The sequence below is a fragment of the Zootermopsis nevadensis genome, unplaced genomic scaffold (assembly GCF_977971745.1).
Source record: "Zootermopsis nevadensis isolate Lab colony 2312 unplaced genomic scaffold, Znev_1.0 Znev_ptg000003l, whole genome shotgun sequence".
Lineage (NCBI taxonomy): Eukaryota > Metazoa > Arthropoda > Insecta > Blattodea > Termopsidae > Zootermopsis > Zootermopsis nevadensis.
In genome coordinates this window covers 12,169,408-12,196,032 of record NW_028259135.1, presented here as the reverse complement: position 1 = coordinate 12,196,032, position 26,625 = coordinate 12,169,408, and the positions used below count along the sequence as shown (strand labels likewise).

General features: G+C 39.1%; 3 protein-coding genes across 5 annotated transcripts in view; all 3 read right to left on the bottom strand.

Annotated features, from left to right (window-relative positions):
- Positions 1-26,322, bottom strand: part of LOC110838291 (uncharacterized) — a 218,701-nt gene extending 192,379 nt beyond the window's left edge. For all 3 annotated transcript variants that reach the window (XM_087342553.1, XM_087342554.1, XM_087342555.1), the window contains exon 1: positions 26,170-26,322. The gene's annotated coding sequence lies outside the window, so the exon portion shown is untranslated. The remainder of the gene's footprint in view (positions 1-26,169) is intronic.
- LOC110838290 (uncharacterized) lies at positions 15,926-17,738 on the bottom strand. The gene has a single exon (XM_022081346.2). The coding sequence runs from the start codon at positions 17,273-17,275 to the stop codon at positions 15,926-15,928; it is 1,350 nt and encodes a 449-aa protein (XP_021937038.2). The 5' UTR covers positions 17,276-17,738.
- On the bottom strand, positions 18,380-22,110 carry LOC110838289 (ionotropic receptor 21a). Its single transcript, XM_022081345.2, has one exon. It carries the CDS (start codon positions 21,594-21,596, stop codon positions 19,683-19,685), a length of 1,914 nt encoding a protein of 637 aa, XP_021937037.2. The 5' UTR covers positions 21,597-22,110; the 3' UTR covers positions 18,380-19,682.
- Positions 26,323-26,625: the final 303 nt, after the last annotated feature.

The window sequence follows — 26,625 nt, the reverse complement described above, 5'->3', positions numbered from 1 at the left end:
TCACGTTCGAATGTCTGCGTATTATTAACTTTGGGAGTGTTATGCATAAACACATACATTTATATAAATCTTAAACTGAATCGTATATTTTTCATTATGATGTACATTTCACGAATACAAGCAAAAAATACATTCATCTATTCCTAATTAGCTTCGCCGAGTAGGATGTAATTACATACTATCTATTTTGAGCGCGACGCTCGGCTATCGTGATTACTAAATAAATGATATGACAGAACCATTCAACCAGCAATACATAGCACGCGTCTGGTTAAATCTGTTTGTAATGCAGTGTGTCGTATCGGGCAGGCGGTAGCAACGTTATATAGCAACTTTTATTCGGCACAGACAGGCGTGGTGACCAAAACAGGCAATTTTGTTTTAATTCAAAGAAGAAGCCGTAGGCTGATAAGAATTGCGTACAAATTTTTAGTCACGAAATCTAAAGATAGAGACAATATGGAACACGTAAGCGAAAAACAGAGTATAATATTAAATTGGTTTTAAAAGAATATGCTTTTAGAGCATAGGCTGGAGGAATCATGATTATAATACGTTACTAGTGGAGGACTCTAGTGTAAACTGTATTAAACCTTCGTTAAAAAGAGTGAATAAATTTACAACCGAGAATCTCAGATTCTCGAGACTATTCCACAACGAGTACGTAAATGCTGTACACCAGACTTCATCGGAAGAAAGATCAGCCACGATCACTGATAACGCCCAGAAAACACAGAAGTAAATACGATACAACGCAGCGCTCGCTAGGGAAATTATAGGAACAATGATCACATTGTACCAATAAAAATATCAGGAAAAAGCCGCTGTCCCAATGTAAAACTTAAAGACACTTGCACTGGGCTACAGATATCGATAATCTAAAGGGCGGATTATCATGTAATTCAAGCGCCTCTAAACCCATTATGTCAGCAATATTGGACATGGATAACTTCTATAAAAAAATGAAAAAAAGGAACACTCTACTGTAGCAAACTAGAACAAGCTGCTAAATACATTGTGTTATGTTTGTATCCCAAAGAGGAGTAATTTCAAAATTCGAAACACAAGAATCCTTATATTTCATAAAAGACGAATAATTTCTTGTCTAAAGTGAGCGACTATGACCTCCTCAAAGTGAACTGTCGTCCACAAAGTAAATGTCTTAGTGTTGCGTTAAAAGTGAAGTTAAATGTGGGAACATTCACTGATGAATTTGATCGTTTTTCACTTAACGCGAAGGTTCATTTCTACGTTCATCAGAACCTCCCATTTGTTTCTATCCTTTCAAGTTGAATAAAATCCACACCACGACACCCTACTTGGACCTATAATTTAATTAATTTTTAATTATCTGTTTGCAATACATTTGACTGGCTGTAACCAACAGATTGGTATCTGCAATAAATGAACGTAATAACAGTTAGGAACACAATATCACTAAGAACTTTCTTTGGTAGTCGCAACGAACACATTTTGAACTGGATCGACCTTAAAACAGTTTAAACGCCACGTTACACCGTAAAGTTCATAAGCCCTCTCTAATATAAGGCATCTGATGACGAAAACTCTGTTACATACTGCTAACATGATACCATAATAACTGTCTGAACCAATGAGAAAAGGCGAGTTTCAACGACGCTAAATTGACAGACGCTGTGCCCAGGACCAGAGCCTGAAAAGTACGTGAAGTGGTTTTGTACCCTGGTAGTATGGTAGTGTAAAAAAATCAATTACTGTTTCTGTGGGATGGGGTAGCAGAGTGAAGCAAGAGTTTTGGTCTGTAGCTGGAGTTAAAGTGATTTGTAATCGTGGGGGGGATGTGGTTCCAGGTTCAGCCTTGTAGTGCTGCAATAAGAATTGCAGGTTATTTTATACTTCTGGTGTACAGGATAACGGAACGTCATAAAACACTACGAAGGAAAAAAGTGAGGAAAATCTTAACTTATGCCCATGGTAGACGCTGGATGTAAGTCGGGTTAAAAGAAAGATGGAATACGCACTTCTTCGTTCACCATATTTGTACGTCCCAAACAATTTCCAACACCAGATAATTCTAAACTGATATTGAATAAAAATTTTCTTGGATATTATCCATCGTCTAGTAAATATAAAACGTAAAACGACGTTTCGGAGATGGGACTCTATCTCTGTCTTCAGGTTCCTACACAGTTGGGCCCGCTAGATAGAGCTAATCCCTATCTCCGGACAAAGTAAAAAAGTGAAAGTCCCGGAATAAAAAGGCATTACCACACCATCCATCCGTGGGACGTAAAAGAATAGTATATATAAATCAAAATTCATAAACACGATAAAGTCAAAAAACAAAAACTCACAAAAGGTGGGAATAAATACACATGAATATTAATTCGAAACTCGATGCCCAACTTGGATTTCTTCGGAGATTGACTGATATATTTGGAAAATATATTGGCTTCTGTGATTATATTCTGAGTCAATGTTTTAAATCTCTTTCTTGAATATTTTCTTTTCAGGTTGCTTTCCCATCTGGGGAATAAATCATATATTTATTATTTTCAAATTCTAGCTTAAGTGGTATATATTTATAATACTTTCTTTATTCAGTAATATCCTATCTACACTAAAGGAAGTTCTGCCTTTAAATTCTCTCCATGCTGATGATAAGAAATTTTCTAAGGGGTGGAAAATTATAGGAGGAGCTCTGCAATTACACAAAGTTAAGTGCATCACTCTAATAAGCTATTATTAAAACCTCTATCAAAGTGCCCGTCAACAACGACGAGAAAATATGAAAGAATAAACACACGTCGTCATAAACATCCTACGACGCAAAAATCTCTAAACAGCAAATGTCGGTTTCCATCATCAGGGTGATGAGTGCCTGATAATGGAGGCAGCAAGCTCCCGTGAAATTCTGGTATACTTCTACCAGTTTACACGGATCTACAGTAAAGAAGACAAACATCTTTGTACCCACCGACGCGACAACCTCAAAACCTACTTAATTTCAAAATAAATCCGAGAAAATGACTGTCTTATTTGCTAGTATCCTTAAAATTATAAAATGTTTGGTTGGGACGATCCTCTGCCTTTCCTTTTACACAGGGGATGCAATAAAGAACACATTATGTAAAGACGTAAAGTTTTAGTTGCAGCTCTGAGTGAGAGACAATTTGGAGAATATTAACTGGCAGAAGTACATTCATTCATGGTAATTAGGCTGGTGTAATTTGGGTCTTCTTTGTATATTCAGCACTGCTGCCGGGCGAAACAGGGATCTAATACCGCCTGCCCATAACTCCTTTAATATTACTAGAAGAGCTTTGAAATGTGGCATGAAAGTGAATGTAAACAATAATATTTCAGTTTTCCTGCTCTCGTGCTATTTGAAGTTCAGGGCAACATGAATTCATGTTTGTTCGCTGTAGGCAAATGAAGAGGGATTCTGTCTCGATCCGTTAATTAAGTTTGTTGTCGAGTGACTGCGCATAATATAGCTTCATCGTTATAATTATAACCTGAAGAATTCATAATTAGTCTGATATGGTCCCTTTTAACACTACGCGTGCTATAAGAGAAATATCTCGTTAAGAAACAAGATTCATTTCTGCTTTCAACGACTTCTGAATCAGAGGTACAAGTGAAAACATCTCATGTCATTTCTTGACAATTCAATGAAACAATTTGTGCCTTAATCAACAATAATAAGAGAAAATACTGACACAAAAACCCCGTTTGTTTCTTACGTTAAAATCGGAGGGGAAAACTGCCAACCGATATTAGCCTTAAATGGGGTTTTATTTTGATTGGTATTCATGTTAGAAATCTGAAATAGGCCTATATAGTTATGACAACAAAACATTTATACTAGAACGATGATTTTATCATTTGTCGGGAAGATTAATTTACGTAACATCAAATTATATGTGAAGTTTACATAACGAAAGATTCGTGCCAGTTATTACGGATGCCGTATAAACAACAAAATAAGGAACGAGAAATGATTAATTTTCTTTTTGCTGCTGGAAAAATCCTCTTCCCCAAAAACTATAATAAAATATAATATAAAATTTTTTTAACAACAACATTTTAAATTAAGTTTGTGTATAGACTGGAATAATAAATACATATATAATAAAAGCTTTTGTATGTCGTTTTAGGAGCACGCCGTTAAACAGTGCTACTAACACAAGTGTAACGAAACTGCGACTGTAATAAGGCCAAAATATTATCATCTATGGTCAGTCTGAGAGTGACAGAACTCCACGTCACATTCACAGGATTTGTAATTGTTCCATCCCTGAAGTTTCAATTAATGGATTATTTTTCTTTGAACGTTTCTGACAATAGCGCGTTTAAATGTGTTTTTTTCTTTGTCCGTCGTATAAATCAAACTCTTACAAAATTACGATATTTCGAAAGCTGGATTCTCTTATCAAAAAAAAAGCGAGGAAGTGAGCAGAAAGCCTATCCTTGGATCCCCTCGTTGAGTAGCCCTTAGACCCGGCTGGGTTCTGAGACTAGCTCAACCTGCCACAAAAATTAGTGTTCTGTCGCACCCCTCGACTGACAACGAAAGCAGAACAAAGCTTTCGAAATGTTGTAATTTTTAAAAAAAAAAATAGACGGTGGGCAATGTTCAAGAGAACGAGTTTAAACACTCACTTCTTCTTCTTATTCTTCTTCATACGCTCGTATTCTAAAAAATTTGCATAAAATCGGAATGTTTCTGCACTGAAAGGTTCGTCCGTGTAAAAGTATGCGCTTTTGGAGTCTGGATGAGCCAAGAGGGACAGATGGAAAAGGGGGGGGGGTGCAGCAGTGGCGGTCAATGGTGACCCCGTCACGCCGTGTAAATAGACTAAACGCGAAGTTGCAGTGTTTAAACATACAGAAAGTTCATCATGCCCACTCAACACAGCGGGCACTTGTTTTATTGCTAACTTGCCCACCATAATGGGTTTACGACCCGCCGATACTAGAAATAATCAAATGGAATTCTATTCGCTTTCAGGTAGTCTTGATGTTGAATGACAAACACGCTCCACTCTGCTTCCAACTGAAAGCATGGATACACACAGCACAAAAAACAAGTGCGTAATTTGTACATCAGATCATACACATACAAAAACATTGGTCCTATGTATTCAATGTTTTTCCTTGTTTTCTTGGGGACCATTATGTATTTTCTTTATTATTTTCTGTTGTTCATGTCTTCCATTTTTATTCATTCATTCTTCCGTCTATCTGCCTTATCTCTCTCTCTCTCTTCCCCTCCCTCCCTTTCTGCCTGCCTTTCTTTTAAATGTATTTCAATATTTACTAATTTCTTTGAATTTCTTTCAGCGAATTCTTCCATATTCTCTCTCTTTCCTTATCCCTCTATTCTTTTTCCACTTTCATTCTTCTTTTGTATTTTTGTTTCTTCCTGCATTACATTATTTCTCTCTTTTATTACTATACCGTGTCCCGTGATCTTTATCCTTCCCTTTTCTGCCTTCCTTTATCCGCAAATTCCATAACCGATCGTTCTACGATTATACCCAACTAACACAGAGCCCAGCAGGTCCATGTCTGCGTGCTAATATTCGCGCCAGTAAATCTAAACAAAATTTCACCGTAACATCTGTGTAGTGTGGACTATTCATAAACACTGACAAAAAAACTGAAGCCGTGAACTCCTACAAAACAATGCAATACATAACAAAGTTCTAACCTTACAACAGGGTATAGTGAGATCCAACACACATCAGACAGAAGAACGTCGAATATCTTTCTGTCGTATTTAAAGCAGCTGACTGATATGGGTCCCTAATTTTCTGAAAGCATACCAAAACCCATATGTAACTAATACTTCATCATACGAGACACAGACTTCTATCTTTATACGACTTGCAGCACTCCGGGTAATTGCGTTTCCAGAGACAGAAAAGCGGCTACCTCTTCGCTTGTTTACGTCACAAAGTAAGCACCTTCTGTGCTGAAGGGGGCTATTAGTTGACACTCCAGCGGCAGCAGTGACGCAATCAGCGGAGCAAAATAGCGTCCTTTCTACGTGCATGAGCCCGAAACTCACCTCTGAATTCGAAGTGCCCCAGAGTACATCTTGCTGATAACAGGTTGGCAACTACGTGAAGCAAGTCCTTGAGAATCTGATAGTTTCTCACTTGATAAAGAAATCCCCTTATTTTACGGAAACAATTCATTACCGTGATCACAAGTGACATCCACCAGATTTAATCATGAGCCAGTTTAACACAGTTATAACAATCTTCACGTCCCACTTTCAAGACACATTTTAATAATATCCTCTCACCTACGCCTAAGCCTACGAGAAGTAACTTCGTACCTGGGTTTTAACGCTAGAGCGATACCCCCACACCACCACTTGTTTGATGTTGGGGGGGGGGGGAGACCCTGCTGACTCTTGCGTTGTCCTCAGACATTTTCTTCACGTCAAAATCACATGCATGGCGCACACCCGACTTGCGGTTTCGATGCTGTATTCAGTAACCAAAAACACTGTAAGCTGCAGGCAGTGGTCTTCTCGGCTCTTGTGCCATGAAAACCCCAAATCCTGCACTTTGAAAGCCGTACAATAAACCAAACTACAGAGATAAAGCAGCGACCTATGAAATCTGGTTTTATAAGAAGCTAAACGGGATGTATGGTGCGGGTTGTCGCCATGTTTCTAGTGAAAGATGATGGCGTTGAAGTTGAGAGACGATAAATCACAGAGAACTGAGCTGATGGATGGAACAGACAAGACACAGGACACCCTGCCATCATTCCTCGTCCAACCCCCTCCAACTCCCGCCACCATTACACAGAGGAAATTATGCCTGCTTCAAAGATGGAAGCGACGCCCGCAGAGGCTAGAAGGTCAAAGCACTTACAGTAAAATACGCGTATTATTCTGGCCCGTAGAAAGTAAATATGAATTCGCAAAGCAAAAGGCCCAGTATCTACTGTTTAATATGCGGAAGGTAGGATACGACATTAGAACCACAACAGGGGCACTAAGAACTTTGTTCTAGTAGAGATATTACAGACTTGTTCTCGACAAATAACTGGTTCGAATCCCGACCGAAATAATCTTTCTCATATTATTTGTGCTTTTGTTTATTTCGTTCAGGGAATCTGAGCCACAAAATCTTTCTTGTACGCCATTCCAAATTGATGTTTCTTGTTTACACTTGCCCATTTGCATAATTTTATGACGTAATATTGGAGGTTAATCTTATATGTTTAAAGCCGTCTTGGACTGCGTTATCCCACGTTTGCACGTAGAAGCGAACACCTTCCTTCATAACACCTTGCGTAAAGATAGGTAATCAATCCCAGGACCTTCCGAATTCTGTTCCAGTATGTCGCTCACTAGAATTAAGAATTCGTGGAGCCCTGTCTCTACTACGACATGCACATCCAAGGCGTGACGTTTAAGGGCAGAGACATATTTAAATTTAAAGATGATTGTCTTGCTGTCGATTAGTGACTCATCGTCCTGATGATGGAGTTAGCAAGGACCACCGAAACGTCGGTAAACTTCTATCAGACTACACGGCGCTACCCACGACGGCCATCTTCGGACACACGGCCGTGATAACCTCAAATCCAACATTAAATTTACATTTACGCAGCAGTCGGTACAAATAAAAAGTATTTTGATGTAACACGTTCGTGTCGTGCATGGACGAGATGCAGAACTGAAACTTTTAACACTGAATGATTCAGCTACAAGAAACCACTAGAGACACAGTCAAGTAGTTCTGACGAGAAGTTGAAGCCGCTCGTCCGATGAGGGCCCTGGAACTTGAGTTTAAGCTGATGACGTTTAGAGATAAGTGGGAAAGTTGCTTCCTGTAGCGTCAATATATTAGCGTCTCCTCTCACAGACGCGATCAGAAGTTGTGGCGTGCCAAGCAGATAAAACGGAAGGCTAGCATTTGTATCTGGGACCACCTCTCAGGCCACGACCGTGCTTGGAATACGTGGTCATCTACAGTTTCCTGCTTTTACCGTAAGGAGTACGACAGATACCACTGAATGCTCTGAAAAGGTTACTAATCGAAATGGCTGTCTTATGGTATGATGTTCGTCGAAACAACCCAGAAGACAGCCATCTTCAACATTTTATGTATTACCTGTCCGACTAATTTTGAAGACTAAAGCATTACTGTCTTGTCTCACGTCGTCAACAGAAACAAATATGTTAAAGACTTACTACTGTATTCCTCGAAACCAAGTCATGAGATCCCGGGATTACTTTAAAACTTTTGGTAAGGACGTAGTCTGTATTATGGTAATGGAATACAAACGGTTGATAAATTACGTCGAACTTTTGCTTCCAAACTATTAATAAAATAATAAGAGGAACATTTCAACTACGAGAAATATAACGATTTATTCTATAATGTTACTGAGCTAGATGTTGAACTTCATCACAAAACGAATATTAGCGTCTGTAGTAAATTACATCACATACATATTAATGTTCTAACTTTATAACTGAATCGCCTAGCAGCGAATGTTAAAATTACAGTGGCTTTGATTCGTGTTTCAGATTCAGAAATTATTATTAATAAAGGCGAATGCTTTGATCGCATTTTCATTTAATATTCGGTACGTCGAGTCTGTGTGACTGTATGTCTCCCACATTCTGATTCTTCAGACAGATGAAATTGAAGCCGGATTCCTCGCTTAGAATTACTGCATTCGCAAAAGTTATGGCAGAGTTTGCTTATTCACATGAATGAATATTGCTGTGTTGTTAGTTGGATATTATGCTCCGTATTCCTGTGGTATCAGGTTTGAATCTCGACCCACACATTTTCTGTGAATCTTCTCGCTTCTTTTTAACATGCCTCGTGATAATTCTGTCATTCTTTTCCATGCTGCACTAGTAAACGTGTCCTTTGTCCACCCCCAGATGATATATGAGTTAATATGAAGCAGCGATGGGATGACACTGACAAAGGAAACCAGAAGGACTCGGATAAAAATCTTCCCCAGTGCCACTTTGCTTACCACAAATACCTCATGGACTTCTGTGGGCGCACAACCGGGCCTCCGCGGTGAGTATCCGGCGACTAACCAACCGCAAGGCCAACGTTAACTCTGTTCTTTTTCGCTATTCAAAAATTGTAGATAAATAAACAAAGAAGACGCAAACAGAATTCCAAATCAGTGAGTTTTCGCGTTGGAATCTCCGCCAGGATCTTCGTGATCTCTCTCTGTAACCCACGAGTTTCCTCAGTTCTTTACCCACCATGAATCCCTCATCGAAGAGCATTTAACTTTTGCGATGACCCATCATTGCTTAATAATTTAAGAAACAGCAAATTTATACCAGATAATTACAGAGCTTCACTTCAGGAATTTTTATTAACAAACTTCACACATCAGAGACAGCATGTTCCTCCGAAACGTCTATGTATAAATACAAATGCATACAGCATTGCAACCCAATCCAGAATACCAACATCTATGTTCACACGACAAAGTCATTTCTGAGAAGCTGATAGCCGCTCAGCTGTTCAAGAAATATCTCCTATTTAAGGGGCCGGAAGGTTCATTACTGTGTCCACAAGAGCCCGCCACTGATCCCTGTTCTGAGCCGTAGGATCCAGTCCACGTCTTCACATCCAATTCTAACACCGCCTTTCCATCTACATCTATGTCCCGCAGTTTGTCTCATTCCTTTAAGTTTTCAGACTATCAATTTTTAAGCATTTTTCTCTCCACACATACATGCTGCTATGAAGCTCAGTTTCCTCACAATATTTGAACGTGTTTTAGCCATGCTACGTACAAAAATTTTGTCTCTGCTATCTTCGTACTAAATAAATAAACAAATAACTAACTCCGTGGAGAAAAGTCCATCTTAAATACTTTGATCTTGAAAAACTAACAGTATGCTTAGCTAGTCACTTAATTCCTCGCTTTCTGTGGAACCCGGAAAGTTCATTACTGTATTCACAGAAGACAGCCACGATTCTCTATTCTGCAACAGATTAATTAATCCAATCCAGACATCCAAACAAAATACCAACATAAGAATTTATTTACTTACTTACAATTTATTAACTACGCTTTTCAGTAGCTCTGAATATATAACGTCGAATGGGAGGATGATAGTGAATAACGAATTGGAAACGATGTGGAAGGAAGAGGTCGTGGCCAAATTTAAGGCACTAAGGGACTGGAAAAGAACCCACGAACCCCCCCCCCCTCCCACAATAAATATAGCCAGTCTCCAGGCCGAGACTTGAACCGGGAACCTCCCGGATAAGCAGCAGAATAATGGTACAAAGATTATTTTTGAAACGTCTCCCTCATGTTTATTTCGCAATTTCACTTTCTCACAGTTCACCACGCCCATCTACGACAGAATTACTTTGCCCCGGAAATAACATTCCCCGTATTTCAGACTTATCAACTATTTTTGCGGATCGCATCTGTGGTTCACATAAATCAATATTTACGACACTCCCGTTTCACATAAATTAACTAAGTTGTTAAATGTTGACACGCCATACATAAGTCCGTATGAATACATTAATATATGCCTGCCATGTAGTGTATCCTTCAGGAACTAACAGGAACGAGCTACCGACTTCTGACTCAGTCGAAACGTCAGAGTACAGCGCTTAATTAACTAAAAAGAACTCTTTCGTGTGGGAAACTTATTACGTACTCCTTAACTACATGAACCAAGAGACAGCCAATATAATAAAAAAAATTGATGTGTTATGTAAAACCCACTACGTGTTTGGATACATAAAATTTATCAGGTGGTGATACCTACTGCATTTTTATATTTTTATATCCTAAGTATCGAAACATGGTATGTCTTTCAAATGTATTTTCACGTTGTACTGGTGGTTTTTTATTCATACACAGCAGATAAAATAATTTTATTTTACCTTTCCTCATATAAATTAGCAAATAATATTTAGGTTTCGTACGATTCTCAGAGTAAAGGCTGACTATTCCCATGTAAACTATATTAACCAACCAATCTTTGAAAAAGAGACGGATTTTCTTTGTGATAAGAACTGAATTTTTTAAAAGTTACGTAGTTGAGCTTCGGGTTCAAACGGTCAATATTCTGTCTAGACCGCCGTACTTCAGTTTCGAACCATAATTTAAAATTCTGTATGCACATAATTTTCAGTGTCAGTTGTAAATGACGAACGATAACATATCTTTGCTCCAACACTATTAAATGTCCTAGTTAAATCATTTACTTAATAATGTAATGCGCTGTATTGTAAACAGAATAAATGCATGGAAAACAAATTAAACAATGATTGTTTTTTGGTTATTCAGCAGCGGGGATAAAACGAACTGTCAGAAAATACGTACAGTTACATGGCACAGTCGATACTCCATACTGAGCTGCCGCATATCGGCAAGATACGGAACTGTTGTGTATCCTACATGTGATTTATGTTGCGATCAGCGTAATCATTAAGTGATTAATTACATTGTAAGATATCTTTTGTTTTTTATTTGTAGTGTTCTGTCTGACGACAGGTCCATATATCATGAACAGGATCCTTCCAACCTCTTCAGGTTGTCAGGGACCTGCTCATACATATATACATTCTTGGCAGAGATGATCAGAAGTGGTTTGCCATTGCCTTCTTCTGTGTGTGAGTGGAGTAATTGTTGGGATGCCACGGAGAAACCGGGGAAGCCCCCGGAGGAAAACTCCGTGATGCCTAGACCACGGCCTTGCCCAACACAAGTTATAAATTTGAGCACCACCGGGAATTGAACCCGGGACCCCAGGCTTACAAGGCTAGTGTTCTGACCACTAGACCACAATCTAAATTCGGAGACAAAAAAGACCATCTCATTATAAAACCAAACTAAGGCAGGAATGAAATGTTGGACAGGATTCTGACACCGAAATGAGAGAAGTGTCTCAAATCCAATGAAGAGTCCATTATTAATGACTTTAAGTAATGGCCATGTTGTTTCGTTGTTTAATGTGTAAAGGCCTGTGTGGATACCGGTATTATATCCCGAGAGAAGGGCACAGATTGATATTCATTAAAATACGCTGTCAAGGAGAAAACATTGAACTAAAACAAATTAAAATGCAAGAGAATGGACGAAACTGCATATTTAGTATTACAACAGTTACTAAAATCAATAAAACTGCAATGGGCAAGTCGTATAGTACGAATGGGAGAGACAAACATGCACAAAAATGTTTTGTTTGGAAACCTGAAAGGAAGATCTAGGAGTAGATGGGAGGATAATGCAACCGCCCTTCCGCTGACTGTTTTTCCTTTCTTACTCTGGTTGACCCGGGATCAAACCCAGTAGCGTGCCCGGTTTGCTTGCGGTTACAGCTTGATATAAAGCGGAAGGATATAAGGAATAATAATTGGTGTAGGATTCTGTCGGCGAGCAAGGTTCTCCGACTCTCAGGGATTATACGGGGACTGTGATAGTTGGAGCGGCCGTGCGCCAAGGACGTGAAATCTGTGGGGATGACAAACTGCAGACCACACCGAAGTCACCTTGGAAATATTTCACTTTTTAATTCCTTTTAACAAGTTATTCTTATTTTTGGGCAGCGCGATGATTCGGCTGTTGTATTTTGATCTTGAAGTTTAATGAATCGAGGAGAAACTGTCTGCTTGCTTTTAAGAACCGAACTTTTAGAGAGCGAGCCCCAACGCAACCTCGCTTTTTATATTCCCGCAACGTAACTGTTTTTGAATTTTGAATTGAATATGACAATCCGATTCGTCCCCCCAAAAAGTCACTTATGACGTCGGAAACGTGCCGAACAGCCACATTCAAATCCCATTGGTCCGAGTCGTAGTGGAGCAGCGGTCATCTGGCAATCGTCACTTCACACCTACTAGGGCGCCCCAAATCAACGGTCACTAAACCGAATGTCGGGGGAAGAGACTTTCACACGCCAGGATGGCGCCACTCTCTTTCCCAATGTGATACATTGGACAAAGCCAAAACTTAATAAAATCACTCAAATTTTGATGAAGTGAGGTGTACCAAGTATCATCTAATCACACCTCCTTCGTTCATATAAACCAGATTAATATGCCAAAGCCTGGTTTACCCCTCATCTCAAGTTTCAGTCCGTTCGGGAATTGAACCACGGACCTGGACTGGCACAACAATATTGAAATGTGTCTCAAATGTATGGTGAGAGGATGTGGATTGAATTCATCTGGCTTACAGTTTGGCAGAGCAAGGAGGTAATGAGAAAACTGTAATAAACATTCGGGTTTTATAAAACGCGGGGAATTTCCTGACTATCCTAGTGATTATCAGATTTTTTTAAAGAAATCTGCTTCATAGAGTTAAGTCTCCAATTGGACTGTTAATTTTGTATATCATCAAAAATGTCTCTAGTTTCAGGCACCTTATGTCTTCATACTAAATCAATGTTTCTACAAAACTCAGAATAACGTATGCGTACTACATTATTTCTCAAAATCCATTACACAAACTGAGCGGTCGCCACTCGTCACAGCATTTATATTTGTAAAAATGCTCTGAACGATATTTTTTAATATAAACGGCACAGATCACCCGGAAGTAATTGCTGTTTTATAACTTTGTTACAAGGCAATGAAACTGTACTTTTTATTACAATTTGATAGATAACACGGGTGTCAGTATCAAATTATGACCGGACAGCTAGGTTATCAGAGTAATGAATGTGTCGAACTGTTTTCATTATTATTTCTCTCCTGAGCTCATCAAACTGATTAATTACCCCGAGTGTTGGGGGTGATGTACTTTTACTCAATTAAATTAAAATGAGAGCTGTAGAGAGCTTGATTTATTATAGACATTCTACATGCGTTGTTGAACCACTCGCAGTTTCAATTATCGCTTTCAAGATATCGCAAAAAGATACATTTTCACTGTTTGAATGCTGTATCGTGTTATGCGTACATCTGAATTGCTTGTCATGTGTTTTTTTTTTTTTTTAAAAAAAAGTGAAATTTGAATCTGCTCTGGAGTTCTGAAAATGCATCTCACAGCGATACTAAATTAATACAGCTATTATCAGTGTAATGCCTAATAGTTACGAATGAGGTGTGTAATTATAGAAAATGAAGGTACATTTATAATAACTGCCACGAGTGTGGTAATGCTAATAATGAACTGACATGATTACAGCAGAACTCGGAAGTTCCGACGCTTTTAACACCAAAGCGCACCGTTATACACGAAACAGGGCCGGTTCCACACCCCTCAAACCCTTAATCTACATTTCCAAGATTATTTTTATGATATCGTCCTATATCCTTGTACCTATTCCAAATGGACGTTTTCAAAGATGTTTCCCCTTACATCCATCTTAGTCTCATGCCCAGTTCATTAAAGCATTCCAAATATCTGACACGCACGAACCACAAATTGCTTATTTATTTAACGTCAGATGGATCTAAATATTTCACAAATATTCTCACAAAATGTTAGCCACAGAATAAATTATCTTCGTTGTGATTAGTTTCCGTACATTTGACTTCCATATTCAAGAAGGTTTCTCCATCGATGTAAATGAAAATTACATTTCCCATTTAGAAATTCTAAAATGATTTTTAACTGAAAGTAAGTACCTCACTTTTCCAATTCCAACCATTTTAGGTAACATTTTTTATCAGAACGATTTAACTAATTGACATTTAAACATGAATTAAATAAGAGAATGTAAATGAGAATAAAATACGACTATATTTATATATAACAACACTGATGCCTATACATTTTATGGTAATTAAATGATTAGTACATCGTAATTTAACATTAGCAACCCTCGATGATTTAAATTCTTATTTAATATTTAGTAAACACTTTTAAAACATTACGCAATATTAATTAAACGTGAATATTATGAACACCTAGTCTACTCAAAGGTAATAATAATTTTGGTAGAGTGAACAGTTATTACAACGTGCAAACATATAACTAATTTTGCAGGATTTGATAGTGATTTCGAAGACAGCAATCTTCCATAACTAATTTTAAACGTACGAATTTTTGACTTTTATATTTCCCACTTAGTACACATACTCCCATACACATTGCAACGTTCATGCAAGGGTAAAGAGATTCAAATCCAAACATATATAACCAAAATAGAGCCGCTAATCTAAGGCCTGTAATTCACAATACTTGCAATTTAGCAAAGCTGGCGCTTAGCCTTAAGTTTATGTCTAAATTGTACAATTATATCACAAAATTAAGAAATCCTATTTAAGAGGACTTTGAGAAAATTATCTTTCGTTTCGTGAGCTTTTAGATCTTATATCCTTCTACCCCAGCACTCGTCTCAAAAACTGAGTATTAGCGAACAACTGAAAAGATCGACCAACATCCTAAGGATGAATCTTGTTGGATAATCGGTGTTAGGCAGACTTTGTGAAACGTGAGGAAACGTGACTAACAATTCCGCAACACTTCTGACGTCACATAATAGTCACTAACAACTAACACAAACCACACAGGATTTCCCTGCAAGTCAGTAATTTATGGGACCAATCAAACTGACGGCACGGTCTCGGTCTCGGTCTCGGTCTCAACAGCTCGAAGACATCGTGGGTTCGAATCCCACACGAAGCATATAAGCACATCTGGACTACAAACAAACTGTTAACAGAAACTGACATTAACACCGAAGCTTCGTTGGAGTTCACAGGCACAGACGACGCAACCACGGCTCGCCGCAGACCAGCAACGGCCACCAGACCAATGGACGAAAAGCTAAGTGTAGAATATAATATAGGCCAACCCCTGTGAAGTGTTACTTATTATGGTTTTGTAAAGAACTCACTATTAGCTTCATAATATGTTTAAATCCATTTTTGAGATTACATGAATTAATTTTCCACCTACTGCTACTGATGACGACCTCTTGAGGTCGAAACGCGTTTAGCACTAGTGTCATTTATAGTGTTAATAGTTTGTTTGTTTTCTTATTTTTACATAAGCAGAGTTCAACCAGAAAAACAGTAACACATGCTACAAGACCAATTGCCCAAATTATGAAATCTACAGCCACATCTGACATTCCCAAACTCCACTGAGGGAGTTCCAATTCTTCGCTGTCACCGAACTCAGCTTCCAATTTCATTTCGTAGTTGGTGGCATCGTCCCATTTATCCACAAGGCCCGCCTGTGTGATTCTACCGAACAAGACGTGAAGCCTCGGTAGGTAAGGCGAGCCCTTGGGCACCATGTACGACATGAAGTACACCCTCGGCGCTTCTTCGACAATGTGAAGCATTCCGTTGCCATTATGCCTCATGAACCAAGTGGCTTTCTTCTTGCTGCACAGCAGTGACACATTCTTGTACTTTTTCATTCGACTGACAACGAAGAGAGAATCCTGTCGGTAAGCCAGTTTACCGCTTAAGTTTTCCATAGTTTCTGATCCGTTGAAAGTGTCCAAAAGGTTTGGATTATCTGTGAAAATGAAGAGTCCTGCCTCGTCCAGTTGCTGTAACGTATCGATGTCCGTATCAAAATGAGGGTTAGTTACTACATCAAGTAATAATCCCTGAAAATTGCACATAATAAACCAACTGAAAATTAAGCATGAAGAAAGTAAGAGTCTCTGAGTCGAAGACTTGATTTTGGTAAGAAAAGACAGTGGCATATTCATAAAGATGGCCAACATTTCAAGGATATTTGTAAAGAAAGATGTTTCGTATCGTCTCTTCAGGTGACGCCCAGCGTCGGCTCTCCTTAAGAGATACCACACTACAACACAAGACAAGAACGACGCCAGAACGTACTGCCAGTGAAGACGCCTCAATGCTTTGTAAATCACCATCCATATGTGAAGTCTGGCCGATTTCGGGACAAGAACCACCACCTCCTGATTACGTATTGCGGGCATGGTGAACTCAATTTCGTCAGTCCCGTAATATTTTAAATATATCTCGTTCACAGCGATATCGGTGCGTCTACTGATCAAATCCGCCATCGCGCCAGTGAAAGTGCCGTTTTCCAATTTGTACCCAATTTTTTCGTTCTGCTTCGGTGGTATAATTACAGGTGTAAAATTCATGTACTTGGCAATTATATTTAAAACTCGTCCGTCCCTTCTTCTGCTGATCCACTTGCCTGTGGCGTTGTCATACTGAAGAAAAGCTGTAGGCACATCACTGAACATGCTGACGTTAAGAGTGTAACCATGGAGATTAGTAGTTCGTTGTAAGTAAGTTTTAGGTAGCTCGTGCAATTCATCCGCTTTCACCATCCACATTTTTGTTTTTCTAGTCACTTCATCCATTAAGAACGGGTCGTAAGCCAAAATATATTCTACGTCTGACTTCGTCAAAGATTTTATCACGATGAGCACGTTCAGAATCCCACGATCGCTCCAAAGACGATCAAATATATTGTGATGTTTACTTGTCGTGTCTGTTTCACTGTATGATATGAGGATTAAGAAGTTCTCTTTCGGTCTCCAAGTGCTCTGCGGGTACTCCTTCCAGCCACTATCCAAATACCGAGTGAGAGACGAAGAATTCGGTGCAATGAGTAAGTGGGAATGTTCTCTGGAAGGGGTGTACCGTCTTCGAAGCTCGGCATGTCCCACTGTCAAAATAATTGGAATATCCAAAAGCCTGTTAACTTCAGAGACTACATGGGTGACATATGAATGAAATGTTTCTGATACTGACTCGAGAATTATCACAGACAGAACGCGAGAATTTCTGAAATGATACAAACACGCTGTCCAAAGGAGAGTTCTGTGGTGCGTCGTAGAAGTTCTCCTCTGCTCTTCAAACTGTTCTGGATGTAGTCTCGCCAAAAGTCCCGTCGGTTTAGAATAGGTCGTACAGAGAACAGTAAGTGTTAATAACGGGAATATCACCAACTTCATGTTCGTTAATTTAAACAATATGACGAAATGTCACGTAAAATGAAATGTAAATATAGTTAATTAAAGCCTGGCTCAGTTTCTACGCAGTATTAAACAGTATGTGCAAAGCTCATATGGAGTGTGCAATAAAGATTCAGTTTGGAATTATTTTCTCTACTATACACTTCCACTGTTGTTTCTTGTACCTGAGATAAAAGGATACACAGTTCATTCAAGACATTGGATGCTAATATTTCAGGCCACTTTTTTCTTGAATTATCGATTGCGCCAATTTAATATTGAAAATTATTTAGTACGTTAATTTACAAAGTCAACAGCATTTCACAGGCCAAAAAAACGTACAGACTAATATTAAATTATACGAGCAAATATTACACGTGTAGAACCCTACGCTGTCACACATAGCAAATACATTCTTCAATCCCACACAAAGAAGCTGCTATAAGATGACGAATCCTTAGACACAGCAGATAATGTATGTTACTTAAAGAATTCAAAACCCGTCTTAGCTGTTTATAAGATACTAGTTCTCTCTCTTGGTTATGCGTGTACTGTTCAACTTATTACGTTTTATTAAATAAACCCGCCTACTTATACTTCAAGTTAACATGTGACCTGTACACAAACTGAAGCTTCAGCGGTCTCCAGGGGATTTCGTATAGACTTATCTTCTACATCTTTACTACGTTCAAATTAAACGTCAGTCCGTAATTACTCACGAGGGAATTAAAAGCAAGTGGAGTTGGATACAAATATTATTGTGACCGGACATACGCTTCTCTTGGGAACAAATATTGGAAATGTATGAAAGCGACATGTTAATTGCGTGACAATTTATTTAACGAGACAAGAACTCTCGCTGTCAAAGTCGAAGAAAACAGTCGACTTACCTACGTCATTCCTTCACTAATACAAAACTATTACTTAGCTTTCTAAATTTGTTTAGCCCCACATACGTCAATGTCAACTACTTACACCGTCTGCTTTGTATATTCCTGGATTCCATCCTGGTGAGCATTTAAGCCAATGAAAATCAGTTTACACACATGAAGACATGGAGAGAATTACTGGTAAAGCTCCATGCATTCTTAACTTCTGTACCAGATACAGCTTCATTATACGGTCGCTTTACCTGCGAGAAAAGAGTTCCTGGTACCCAGAGTGGGCCTCAGCGCCGGTCTCTTCACGGCGTTTGCAAGGCGGACTACTACAGTTAAAACACACCAACGTACATTTTAAAATATGGAATGAAGATTAACCATTCTAGGAAAAATTCCGAATATTTTCGTGTCTCCGAAAATTACGCTTAACTCGTAGCAGGCCTAAATGCCTAATCAGCAAAAACCGAGGAAAGATAATTAATTACGAAATGAATTTATTTTGTGTCCCTGTGCGAACTAATTTCTGATTATGTAGGTGTTAATATTAGCCAAAATTATAAAAATAATCTTTAGGTTATAGTCAAATCCCATGCTCTTTTTACATAAGGCATATATTACATTACACTATTATACATTATACTACACTGTGGAAATTAATAATGAAGTAACATACATTAATAAAATTTTCTCGGTCTATTAGCCGCATCAGTTAATTAAACATTCAAGTGATTCTTAACCAAAGGACACGGCTGATAGTCCTCGTGAAAGGTTTACATCACACGAGTAGCACAAACTTGAACCTTGGTGATGTTTAATGAAAGACAGTCATGAGAAATGTAATATAGATAACGTAGCATAATATAATAATATATATTTCAACAAAATTTAGTATAGTATATGTAGTGTAGTACACAATACTTTAGTTTCTTTTAAGCAAAACATCTTTCCAACAAGAATACTACAGTTCCAACAGCAACCCCAACTGCCCATACCAAGAAAGAGAACTGAAAGTCGAAGAGTGCAAAAACCTTCGCATTCCCGGTGTCCTGAAGGTTAGCTCTGCCCTCACGCAAAGCTTTCAGTTGCAGTCTGTAGCTGGCGTCCACGTCCCACTTCCTCACCAGACCCGCCTGACTCATCTTCCCTAGCAAGTTGTGGATCCTTGTGGCGTACGGAGAGCCCTTTGGGATCATGTACGAGACGAAATACTCCCTGGGACTCTCGCTGACGATGTGCAGCTTGTTGGGGAATTTGCCGAGGAACCACAGGGCCTCTCCCTTACTGGTCAGCATACAGGCGTTCCTGTGGTTTGCGATCTGGTGCAACAGAGCGCCTTCAGACACGTCCTGGTGCTGAAGTCTGTCGGCGAGGTTCCTCAAGGCCAGAGACTCGTTGAATGTGTCCAGAAGGTTGCGGTCCAGCGTGATGATGGGTAGTCCCGTCTTGTCAAGTTTCTGGAGAGTGTCGATGTCCGGCTGGAAGCGCGGGTGAGCGACCGTGTCGAGCAGAGAACTCTGGAAGAGACACATGACGACCAGGCTGAAGAAGAGACAGGATGCGATGAGCAGTCTCTGAGACAAGGCCGAGATCTTCGTGAGGAAACTGAGAGACATCGTGAGGAACACTGCCATGGTGTCAACGGCGTTGGTGAGGAACGACACTTTCTCGCTCAGTCTTCTTAGAACGTACCACACTACCGTGGTGACCAAGAAGACGGCAAGCAAGCAGACCCAGAAGTGGAAGGTGAAGCACTCGGACATCGCTCTCCACCAGGGAATTCGTTGTGCTTTCGGAACTATTACCACCAGCTGCTGTGTGTAGAAGGCGGGCATGGTGAACTCTATGTCTGCGTCGTAGTCCTTTATGTATCTTTCGTTGGCAGAGATGTCTACCCTTTTGTACACCAAGTCTCCCAGTGACCCCGTGAAAACTGATTCAGTTTTGTAGCCTAATCCTTTCCCGTCCCGCGGTTGGCTGATGACTGGGGTGAAGTTCATATATGTGGCGAGGTTCCTCAACACCTCCCAGTCACGCCCTTCGTATGAACATTTTTTAAGTGATCTACAGTTGAATACGGCGTTTGGAAACGAGTGAAGCATTGTGACCCTGACGGAATAACCCTTTAAATTCCATGTCCTCTCCAGGTAAGATCTAGGTAACTCCGCTACCTGCTCTGGCGTAACGTTTATAACGCCATTCGTCTCAAAAAAGTCGTAAACCATTATATCACTCTGCTTGTTGCAAATGTCCATGTACTTTACTATGGTTATTACGTTCAGAACCTGATACTTCGTCCAAAGATTAAGAAAGGTAGATCCATACATGTCCGTCGTGCCACCCGCATGCCAACTGCTATGCAAAATGGTCAGAATTAGGTAGTTATCTCTTGACGTCCACTCATATTGAGGATAAGATGTACTATCATACGTGTAGAGGTATGTATTCATTTCACTGTGAGATATTATCAAGTATGAGTGGTAAGACTCAGGTGGATATTCACGAACGTAGTCCAATGAAATGGGATGAAGCGAACGGCCTGGATATGTTTCAAAAGCTTTGAAGTAAGTCAGTATAATTGGTATATTCAAATGTTTGTACATTTCTTGAATAAGGTCGGCAACGGTGTCGTTCCAAACTCTGTTGTTTAACGACGTTACTGTTACTGTAAGAATTTTGCTAGAACGAAAATGAATCTTAGAAACTGACCAGAATGTTGGATCTTGAAGAAAATCTTCAGTAGCTTCCTTGTCGTGAAGATAATTTGAATCAAACCAATTTATAATCGTCACATGCACGAATAAAGGATATCCCAACAACAAAACTACGTAGCATATGTGCCTCATTATCAGTTTGTTACTTCACAATTTCATAAATATTTCAATTATCTCATTCAATAGACTTTTAATTACATACATCAGTTACCCAGACATTTAAATGTAAATTAGATGCGACGACGAACGACACATCTCCCAATCGGCATTGGTTACTTCACCACTTGTTCCACAACTCAAGAGTCCTCAACAGTGGACGCAGCAGAATACTCGCCACTCAGGCCTGCTTGTCGATTATCGATTTTATTTCCATAGACAAAATAAGGCGACGTAGAATCCCATTAAAGTCACATTCCAATCATTAGGTTATTTTCCTAGTACATAAATCTTACGGTCACTGAAGTTACAAAAACAATTTTTTAAAACGCAAGCTGACTGTGACGAATTGAATGTGACCAAAGCACACGAAGAGACGTATCTCATTTCAGAAAGTAGGATAATTGAATTAATCTGAAGAAATGGATGTACGTCCAGCAAAATAAATCAACTCACATACAGAAGCGTAACTTTCTTATTATATGGTTAGTTTACGACTCTGTGCTGATTACAGAATATATTCAGCACAAAATAATTTATTAAAGTAAAATTATGGTCAAAGTGCTAAGAAGGGCATTTTATAACGAAGTCATGATCCATTTGTAAGAGGAAGAACGCTAAAAGGTCTTGCGCGCCCACAGAAAAAAAAAAACATCTTTCAAATTATTTGGTTTCTTCATGGTTATCAACTATTAATCTTCCTACTAATGCGTTTTCCTATCAAAGTAACAGAAGAAAGAAATGGTTAAGTATTCAAGTCGTTGTATGTATGAAATTAGCGTCAGAAATACAGGGTAGGAATATGCATCTACTATAAATGACACACACAAAGAAACAATTTGTAATTATGTGAAGAGAAATATATATATTAATATTTACATGCGAACCGAATGAGCCGGGATAGCTCAGTCAATATAGTGACTAGCTACGGGCTGGACGCCCGGGATTCGATCCCCGACGGGGGGCAGAGGATTTTTCCTCTAACCTCAGCGTCCAGACCGGCTCTGGGGCCCACCCAGCCTCCTCTACAATGGGTAGGGGGGGTCCTTTCCCGGGGGTAAAGCCGGCCGGGGCGTGATGCTGACCACTCACCCCCATCTAGTGCCGGGGTCAAGGAAGAGAGGAGCTATACCTCCTCTCACCCCAAACGCCTACATGGCGTATAGTGGGACAAACTTTACTTACTTTACATGCGAACCGAGGGCAATGAGTTCGCTTATACCAGAGGTTCCCAAACTTTTATATTTCACGCCCCCCATCCAGAACAAATGCAAGCAAACAGATTTGACATAAAATTTAGCTATGAGTATACAGCACTGTAAGACAACTAAACTGCCTCAACCAAGCAAACGATGTTAAAAATGTTTCTCCATATTTCGTTAAAAACATTTTTCATACAAACAACCACCCCACCCCCCAGGGGGCGCGCCCCACACTTTGGGAACCTCTTTCTAATATGCTAGATGACGCCTTACAGATCCCTACCAAATTTATTTCATATCGACTTTAACATTTTCCTCCCATTTACGCGCAAGTCTCCCACCTCTACAGGGTTTCTTACTAAATTTAAAGGAACTTTATCGTGGTTGTTATGCAATCTACAAACCCAGCCCATCTCGTACTAATTGATTTATCAACCTAATCACATCAGATATGCCGATTTTGAATAAATCATGTTGCTTTTCGTATTATATGTGTCATGAAGAATTATCTGGTACTTCGGTCACTCTCCAGTTCACGTGAAAAAACCGAAACTCGAAACCACGACATTCAAAATGATGAATCAGTTTTGAAATGTTACGAAATCTGTGCGAAATGCAGTTTACGAGCCGCCTCTGATACTGTGCTTCATGTTATTTCATCCTTCCCATTTCTTTATCCTCACCTCCTGCTGTCATACACTGGAAATCGGTTTCGATCTCTCGAAAGAGCACTTTGTCCCTCAAAAGGTTAAGTCCAAGTCCTCTCAGGTACTTAACAGACTTACATAAGACATCACACATTTCAGTGAGTGCTGAGCTGACAGACACATGGGAAAAAGAATTTCGGCCTACGAAGCTCAGGAAATATAATACTGCATTTCGCCTCGCCTTTCATAAGATTCTTTAAAACGAAAAAGTCCGTACATAATCCCGCCATGTTGACGACTATATGAGTTTAAAATTCCTTGTTAATGGTATTAATTTTTATGAGGCAACGTTTTCATAATGGCCAGTACATAAATTAAACTGGGTAAGACAACATGCATCAGACGCTTTGAAACAAAAGCATTTAACTTAAATGTGTCTGACGAGGTTCGTTTAAGACGATCACCAAACTGTCGGAAGGTAGATAAAAAGATAAACAGACGAGAAAATAAAATAAGGGGTTGACACAAGCGATCTGATTTGTATCATCAAGGTTCCGGGTTCAAATCCGAACCTCGAGAAAAGCTATCGTGAGCAAGGTTTTTCGCGAACTTTCTCTGGCCTTCCAATGTTGAAATAGCAATTTTAATTAAATTAATTATTAATTGATCATCTATCTTTCGAAGCCACACAATTTAAATTAACTCAGAGTCGTTAAGTAAGTAAATAAGTAACTAAATAAGGTCTTGAAACCAGGGACCCTGATGCCACTCATGCTCCCAGGCCACAGAAGTGAACGCGCGCACATACGCCATTACAGCCACTCGTAATGAGCTGAGCTAGTACGCCAGTTAACGCTCTGGAATTACTGCTAAACCCGGCGCATGTAAATAAAACAGCAACACCCCCATGGCTGTACATGCACTAAAATAAGCCGACCGTTCCAAAATCGCTGTGTGTTCATGGTCGTGTAACGATTTAGACACATTCTTTTATAGTTGTTTTTGTTCTTAAATCTATTGCATTCTCACTACTAGAATGTGTTTCATCTTCCATGATTTATTCTGACATTATTTGTTAATATTTTCACAAGGTCTTTGTGTGTTGATGTCTTGACAGATGACTGGTGAGATTTGAAGTTTTTTACGGCGGACAGTATGACGAACAACCCAGAAGACAGCCATCTTCAGACTCGCCACCGGGATAACCTCAAATCTCAATTTGTTTACCACTTACAAACATTCACCTTGAAAAACTTTCTTACAAGTCGTTTAACCATAATTATATTAACTGTAGGAGCCCTCGGGGATGTCCGTGCGGCCAGCTGCCATGCTTCTGTTTCTGTAACCATAGTTCCTAACCTACTACACTGGCAGCACAGTCGCCATACTTCCTCCGAAACATTAGTTTGTATTGGAGTAGATGGACCTACGTCTCAGAAGATAAGACTTCATATTCGTCGCTGTGAGAACCTAGAACCCCACCTAAAAGTTCATGCACGTGGCGTGCAGTTTTCAGCAACTCGGGGTTCTGCGTTGTAATCTCGTTGCACATGGGCCGATGTTGCGTGGAATTAGCCTTCAGAAAGCGTGACGCAATAGTCTCACTTGTGTCATGTTTATGTTGGTTCAAGAGTGGAACTTGAAGGCTATTACAAGTTGATCAAACGTGACACTACGCGTAAACTGGGTTATTCTTTCGTGTACCCCATTCGAACTGCCTGTAAATTATGCACCTGTCATAATAACATGCACGCACTACCACCCCCTCCTCCCAGCTAACGAGCTTAGTGGTGGAGTAGATGCACCATTATTTACAGAAAGGGTTTCGTTTGAATTGGACGCACAACGAATATCACTGAACAAGATTCCCCCCCGCCCATAACATCCTAACCATACCTTGATTCGTAATTAGCGCATTGATAATTTATTGACACTCAATATTATTTGCTCTTTTAATAACTCTTTATCAACTGAAAACTACTGCGAAATAATTTCATTGATGTCGGTACTGAATTTTACACTAAATTCTTAAAAACAAATATTATGTTTCTTATGTATTTAAAATCGTATTAATAAACAACTTGTAACCCCAAGTCAAATTTTATTAACTGAAAATCTGCGTGGACAAAATTCCTTCATTAGAAGCCGACGTCGTTTCGGTATTCAAGAAATTCCGCGTCTTTATGGAGTCAAAAATTTAATTACCGAATTCGCAAAAGCCTGTCTTTGAACCTAAATTTGTAATTAGGTGAATCATACTCTCACAAACTCTTTCATGGATATCTATTTTAATATTATCCTCTCATCTATGCATTGGTCTGTTATGTAGTCTATTACTCAAAGGATTTCCCACCGAACACTTTGTAATCATTTATTATACATCCCATATCAGCAATATGTTCCGTCCATCCTAACTATCCTCGTTTTCATCAACGAATAATAACAAAATTTGGTACACGTAAAATAAAACAAACTAAATGTATACGCACATAACTTCAAAAACACTTTAAACTAGTAGGCATGTGTTTTACAGCATTTGTTTCTATACAAAATATTATATGACCGAACCGGTATAGTCACGCAGGTAAACGCAAGCATGCAACCATCTTCTTTCAATGTGAGTAATGGACAGCGGAGGAAACTGTGTACAGAAAACAAATTCATACATATTTAGTAAGATTATCAGATTTTGGCACTTACCGTAGCTTGCGATGCTTCTTCATAACTTATCTCGTTCTTCTCAAAGCATTTCACAACACAGGTCACACTAAAACAATAAAAAACTATAACAAATAAACAGAGAAACGTATCGAAGACCGACACCGCTACAAGAACACTCGTGACTACTTAATCCCCACGCCATCATGTGGTCATTATGAGAAACTACGGAAAACAAATGAAGACGAAAGACCTCGTTAAAAGATCAGAAATTGACCATCCCTACAAATTTAATCAGAATCAATTCAAAACAACTCTCATATTGTAAAAATTATTACGTTATAATGGAATATATGAACTATTTCAAAGACATTATCCAAAGTACAAACTGCATTATTTAATAACACCTTCGATATTTTTTATCGATATTATAACAGCTAAAAAAAACATAATTAAAATTAAAAAACATTTTTTATTTACACCTCGTTGCTTTTAAAA